The sequence below is a fragment of the Mesoplodon mirus genome (assembly GCF_964341445.2).
Source record: "Mesoplodon mirus genome assembly, chromosome: 19".
NCBI classification, from domain to species: Eukaryota; Metazoa; Chordata; class Mammalia; order Artiodactyla; family Ziphiidae; genus Mesoplodon; species Mesoplodon mirus.
This window is the reverse complement of record NC_138995.1, coordinates 59,550,277-59,556,775: the sequence shown is the minus strand read 5'-3', so window position 1 is coordinate 59,556,775 and position 6,499 is coordinate 59,550,277. Positions and strand designations below refer to the sequence as shown.

The 6,499-nt window shown below is 50.7% G+C and overlaps 1 protein-coding gene across 1 annotated transcript; it reads left to right on the top strand.

Moving 5' to 3' along the window:
• The first annotated feature begins 628 nt into the window (after positions 1-628).
• On the top strand, positions 629-2,647 carry LOC309795463 (kallikrein-4-like). Its single transcript, XM_082607835.1, has 4 exons — positions 629-668; positions 1,092-1,342; positions 1,430-1,566; positions 2,193-2,647. The coding sequence occupies exons 2-4, from the start codon at positions 1,153-1,155 to the stop codon at positions 2,343-2,345; spliced, it is 480 nt and encodes a 159-aa protein (XP_082463961.1). The 5' UTR covers positions 629-668; positions 1,092-1,152; the 3' UTR covers positions 2,346-2,647.
• The last annotated feature ends 3,852 nt before the right edge of the window (positions 2,648-6,499 follow it).

Genomic DNA, 6,499 nt, shown 5'->3' with positions numbered 1-6,499 from the left:
ATCCTAACCCACCCCAAGGAATCTGATCCGTGGAGTAAAAGGCCTGCGCTGTGATCCCGCCCCCTTCTCCTCACTCATTCTTGATTCCGCCCCTAAGAGCCTGACTGCCCTCAGGATCCCTGACTCCATCCCTGCGGTCCTGACCACACCTCCTGCACTGTGACCCCGCCCCCAAGTGGCCTAGTCCTGCCTCCTGAATCTGTCCCCCAGCCCTGACCACGCCCCCCTGGACCGAGGTTTTCCCCCCACCCCCCACCAAGCTCTCACCCTGGTTCCACCCTGAGTCCATCCCCCTGACCTCGGAAGCCCTGATCTAGCTCCTGCACCGTGGCCACGCCCCTGGGCTGTGGCCACGCCCCCGAAAGCCGTGACCACGCCCCCAGGAGTAAGTGTCCAGCCTTCTGGGCCTTTTCCCCAGGCCTGACCACGCCCCTGCACCGAGCCCCGCCCCCAGAAGCCCCCGTTCCCCTCTGAGCCCGTCCCCCAACCCTGAATCCGCCCTCAGGATCCCTCGCCTGGGGTGGAGGCAGCCACATCATAAACGGCGAGGACTGCCACCCGCACTCGCAGCCTTGGCAGGCGGCACTGTTCTTGGAAAAGGAATTTCTCTGCGGGGGCGTCCTGGTGCATCCTCAATGGGTGCTGTCAGCCGCACACTGTTTCCAGAAGTGAGTGCAGGGTGGGGCGGGGACGGGGGCGGGGCCTGGGTCCTAGGGAGGACCCGGATGTATGGTGAGCTGAGGGGAAGCGCTTCATAGGTTCAATCTCTGGGTACTAAAAGTGAAAACCAGTGTGGAGGAAGGTTCTGCGAGGGAGGCGGGAGCTATGTGTTGCTTTGGAAGGACTCCAGAGTCCTGGGTTGAAATCCCAGCTCAACTGCTGAGTTACTAGTGACTTAAAGCAAGTTCTTGAGCCTGGATTATTGATTGTGCCTTAGGTTGGGTAGCTCTTAGCGCAGTGCTTAGCAAGGAAGACGGGGCTAGGGTAAGGGGCTGGAGATGGGGCTGTGGTTGAAGGCAAGAATGGAGATAACGGTGTAGTAGCCACAGAGCTCTTCTGTCCCCACGCCACCCCCACCCTGTGGCCCTCAGTTCCTATACCATCGGGCTGGGCCTGCACAGTCTTGAGGACGACCATGAACCAGGCTGTAAGATGATGGAGGCTCACCTCTCCATCCAGCACCCAGAGTACAACAGAGCATCTTTTGCCAACGACCTCATGCTCATCAAGTTGGAAGAATTGGTGCCCCAGTCTGACACCATCCAGAGCATCAGCATCGCCTCACAGTGCCCGACCGCTCGGGATTCTTGCCTCATTTCCGGCTGGGGTCGGCTAGCGAATGGTAGGCTCGGGAGTGTGGGTGTGTCCGGCCTCTCTGAGGGGTTTCTCTGCCCAGCCAGAGAGGCTAATCCGATGCTCTGCATCCCAGGCGGGCTGCCCAGAGTGCTCCAATGCGTGAATATCTCAGTGGTGTCGGAGGAGATCTGCAGTGAACTCTATGCCCCGGTGTACCACCCCAGCATGTTCTGCGCTGGTGGAGGCCAGGACCAAAAGAACTCCTGCCATGTGAGAGACGGGAGAAAGGAAGAGGGGAGAAGATCCAGGGAGAGATGGAGAAGGGAGGGGACAGGGAACCGTGGTGAGAAACAGAGATATGGGAAGATAGTGTGACAAACGGGGAGAGAGGCTGAAAGAGAGAAATCGACACGGGAATAAAGAGAAGCAAAGAAAGACAGAAACGGAAATAGAGAAAGACAGATTCAGTAAGGCAGAAACACACATGCACACACGCACACCCAGAGAGAAACAGATACACAGACGCATAGAGATGAAATGCCAAGTGAAATAGGAAAAAAAAACAAAAATAGAATATACAAAGAGATGCAGAGAGGCACAGAGACTCCAGGAGTCGTTGAGACAGAGAAATAAGCTACAGGGGGAGAAAAAGAAGGAGGGACACAAACAGAGACAGAACAGTAACAAACCCAAGAGAATCTACCAGCTGTTAGGATGTAGGGGAGCAGAATTGGTGCGGTCAGGGCTCTAGAATGGAACGTTTAAGGAATATGTTGCTATCTTTTTTTTTTTCCCCCTCTCCTGCATTGCTTCTTCTCATTTGGTTCCTTTCTGATCTCACATCTATCTCCATCTCTCTGTGTTTTGGATTCTCATTCTCCGTCTCTCCACAACAGGGTGACTCTGGGGGCCCCCTGGTCTGCAACGGGTCCCTGCAGGGCCTTGTGTCCTTTGGACAATCCCCGTGTGGCCAGCCCAACGTGCCAGGCGTCTACACCAACCTCTGCAAGTTCACAGACTGGATACAGAAAACCATCCAGGCCAGTTAACTCCAGGGACTGGGACCCATGAAATTGAACCCCCAAATATAAGCTGCTGAAGAGATTCAGGAATCTGGGTTCCCAGTGCCTTCCTCTTTCAGACCCAGGAGTCTAGACCCCCTCCCCCATCCCCAGTAGTCCAGTCCTGCTAAGAGTATCTTCCTGTACACAGTGCCCCCTGGTGGCACAATGTTGACCCCGCCTTACCATTGGTAGAGAAAGTTGGGTTTTCACCGTCATTTCTCCCTTCCTCTAAGCCTAGAAATAAAGTCTAAGAGAAGCACGGGCTCGGCTCAGACTCTCCTCCTTACTTCCCTTCCCATCCAAGGGATTCCAGCAAATAGCTTTCCTTCCTTGTGCCTCAGTTTCCCCATCCGGGAAATGGGAGCCTTGACCAGGAGCGCCACAGGATCCCCAAGGAACGAGACATAGCTGGAAGGTTAAGAGAACTGATTCTGTGGATGTTGTCCAATTTCTGAAAAGTCAAATCAGCAAACGGCAAATTAATGGGATTTACTTATTTAGTTTATGTAGCTTTCACTGACTTATTTTGGTTTGGTCTTCTTAAATGCATTTTAAGAATTCTTGATTTGTAGCTGCCTCAGGACCCTCCTGCTGTAGCTGGAGACTGGTGGGAAGAATCTGGGGGGCGGCGGGGAAGGGGGGTTCTGAGGACAGAGAGAGGGGAGACTGGAGACCCAAGAATATAAGGAATTGTTATTATACCATAATAATTATTATACTAAATAGAATATACTGATGAGAATTTATATCCATAAATATATTCATAAATATACTGCGAATCTATTCTTAAGGAAATATTTAAATTTTTATGTATCTCTTAATGTATCCTCAAATATATAAAGAGTGAAATAACTAAAAGTAAAATAGACAAATCCCCACTCATAAAAGAGGATTTGGGGGATTCCCTGATGGTCTAGTGGTTAGGACTTGGTGCTTTCACTGCCAAGGGAGCAAGTTTGATGCCTGGTTGGGGAACTAAGATCCCGCAAGTGGCGAGATGTGGCCAAAATTTTTTTTTAATTAAAAAATGTTAAAAAGAGGATTTTAAGGTGACTCAAAAAAATAATAGAACAAACAAGATAAAAATGGATAAGGACATAGATGATTTGAACAATATGATTAACAAACTTTACTTAATGGCCATATATAGAACATTGCACCCAGTATCTGAAGAATATACAATCTTGTCAAAACACAATACCTACCAGAATGGCTAAGATTAAAAAGATGGACAGCACTGAGTATTGGTTGGTATGTAGAACAACTGTAATTCTCACACATTTCTTGGGGGGTGGGGGGAGTATAAAATGGTACAACCGCTTTGGAAAACAGTTCGGCTGTTTCTTAGAAAGATAAACATATGTCTAGCCCATGACCAGCAAGTCCACTCCTAGGTATTCATGTTAGAGCAATGGTGGAGGGGGCAACCGGCCAGAAGTGTTCATAGGAGCTTTATTCACAACAGCCAAATTGGAAACAACCCAAATGTCCATGAAGGGGTGAATGGCCAAACTCACTATGACCTATCCACTCAATGCAATGCTACTCAGTAATACAAAGAAGTATTGATATACACAACAATCTAAGGACATTTCAAAATCATGACGTGAATAGGGACTTCCCTGGCGGACCAGTGGTTAAGAATCCACGCTTCCACTGCCTGGGGCGCAGGTTCAAGCCCTGGTCAGGGAACTAAGATCCTACCTGCCGCACAGCCTAAATAAATAAAATTTTTTAAAAAAATTTTTAATCATTATGCTGAGTGAAAGAAGCCAAACACAAAATATATACTATGATTCTATTTATGTACGAAATTCTAGAACAGGCAAAATTAATCAATGTTGCCTGGTTGCTGGGATGGGAAGGGAAGAGTAGATGCAGAGACAATGGGAAGTGATATGACCAAAAAAAATGTTTTTTAATTTTTATTGGAGTATAGTTGATTTACAAATTTGTGTTAGTTTCTGCTGTACAGCAAAGTGATTCAGTTATACATAAACATATATCCACTCTTTTTAAAATTCTTTTCCCATACAGGTCATTACAGAGTATTGAGTAGAGTTCCCTGTGCTATACAGTAGGCCGAACTTTTTTATAATTTGACAAGATTGAGAGTTACCTGGGTGCATGCATTTATCAAAACTCATTGGACTGCACACTTGAAATCTATACCTTGCACTGTGTATACTGCAATTTTAAAAATATACCTCAACAAAAAACTTTGCACAGCCTTTATAAAAATTGACCAGAGGGGGCTTCCCTGGCGGCACAGTGGTTGAGAGTCCGCCTGCCGATGCAGGGGACGCGGGTTCGTGCCCCGGTCTGGGAAGATCCCACATGCCGCGGAGCGGCTGGGCCCGTGAGCCATGGCTGCTGAGCCTGCGCGTCCGGAGCCTGTGCTCCGCAACGGGAGAGGCCACAGCAGTGAGAGGCCCGCGTATCGCAAAAAAAAAAAAAAAAAAAATTATCTGATTTTAAAGATGAGAAACTGAAATCACTTACCAGAATTTCCAAAACATCAAGTAGTGGAGCAAGGGTCTGAGCGCAGGACCCTTGAAACTCTACTTTTGACTGGTTCCATAATGAAGGGGGAGGGGGGGTTGTGGTGAGATGAAATTAGAGGAGGGCCGACACTACCTGAGGAGTTCCCTGGGGCATCAAGAGTCCAGTCCCCCTCCCAGGGTGGGCAGGATGCAGTGACTGTCTCCCTGGGGCAAGAGTTCCAGATGAGGCTTGTTGCCTCAGGGGGATCCAAGGGGGCTCAAAGAGCAGGCCAAAGGCGTTTGTCCAGGGGTGATGGGGCGTCTCCATGGAAGGGTTGTGAGCAGGGAAGGGGCAGGGTCAGCTCTGAGTGTATAGAGAGACCTTCTGAAGCCAACTGGTGGTGGACAGGAGGGGACAGACTGGAGGGTGGGAGGCCGCCGTGGAGGCTGGGGTGAGGGTCCAGGAATAGACCGAGGGGACAGAGAAGAGGGACAGGGCTGGGTACCGCTGGGCTGTAGGGGATGAGGGGAGGGAAGGGGTGGACAGCACCCTCGAGGATCTGGCCACCCGACTGAGTGGACAGTGGGGGCTGTGGGATGGGAAACGTGGGAGGAAGCGGGAGGAGAGTTTGGGGAAAGAGAGAAATGTGTTAAGCCACAGTGAGTGAGAGGAGACCCCGGGCAGGGGTGGGTGTCTCCCAGGAGCAGGTGGCTGCCCAAGGCTGGAATTCAGAGTCACATGGAGGAGAACTGCTTGGTTGGTGGTTGAACCATGGAGGTGATGAAAGAAAGGCTCTAGGGAGTGTTCCCAGGAGGAGGAATAGGGCAGGTCTCAGGCCTTAGTGGAGGGGAAGGACATCTGGGGAGATGCCCAGAGGACGTCGGTCACCCAAGTCTAACTCGGCCAGACTGGGCGTGCGGCGCGGGGGAGGGGCGCTGACATCACCGTGTCGGGGACGAGGCGAGGCGCGGCGCCCTCCCGAGGAGCCTGCGCACAGGTCAGGTAAGAGCCTGGGCTGCGCTCTGGCATGAGTTCAGAGTCCCATCTGTGTCACGGAGACGGTTACAATACCTGCCTGTGTGGGCTGGTGGGAGGAGCATGTGTGATCTTGATGGAAAGCGCTTAGCCTGGCACCGGGAAGCCCTCGTTATGATCACCCCTCACCACCACCTGGCTCCAACAGAGGGAGGTGCCTCTAGGGGTGGAGATGAACAAACTAGCTAGGTGTTCCCAAAGACAGAGACTGGATTCTTCCCACCCTCTGTCGTGACCTTTGCTGTGATGCCCCTCTCTGGGTCTCAGTCTCCTCTATATTAAGGAGGAGGGACTTCCTTGGCAGTCCTGTGGTCAAGACTCCATGCTTCCAACGCAGGGGGCACAGGTTCGATCCGTGGTCAGGGAACTAAGATCCCACGTGCCAGCACTAAGACACCACATGTCGGCACAACCAAAAAAAAAAAAAAAAAAAAAAGGAGGAAACCATTCGTAATAAACACCTCACGGGGCTGTCAGAAGGATAAATGAGATAATGCAAGGCCAACACTCCATAAACAGAGACTGCTCAGTTGAAGCTGTGGCCCACTGTGAGTCCAGAGACTTTGAACACGAATTTGTGGCAAAATGAAGAGACAAAGTAGTTCTAGAATAGCTTCTAG

Excerpts from the sequence above, each read along its gene's own strand:
- LOC309795463 (XM_082607835.1), top strand. The coding sequence starts at position 1,153 with ATGATGGAGGCTCACCTCTCCATCCAGCACCCAGAGTACAACAGAGCA. Across the intron at positions 1,343-1,429 it reads CTGGGGTCGGCTAGCGAATG|GCGGGCTGCCCAGAGTGCTC; the intron begins GTAGGCTCGGGA and ends TCTGCATCCCAG. Across the intron at positions 1,567-2,192 it reads ACCAAAAGAACTCCTGCCAT|GGTGACTCTGGGGGCCCCCT; the intron begins GTGAGAGACGGG and ends TCTCCACAACAG.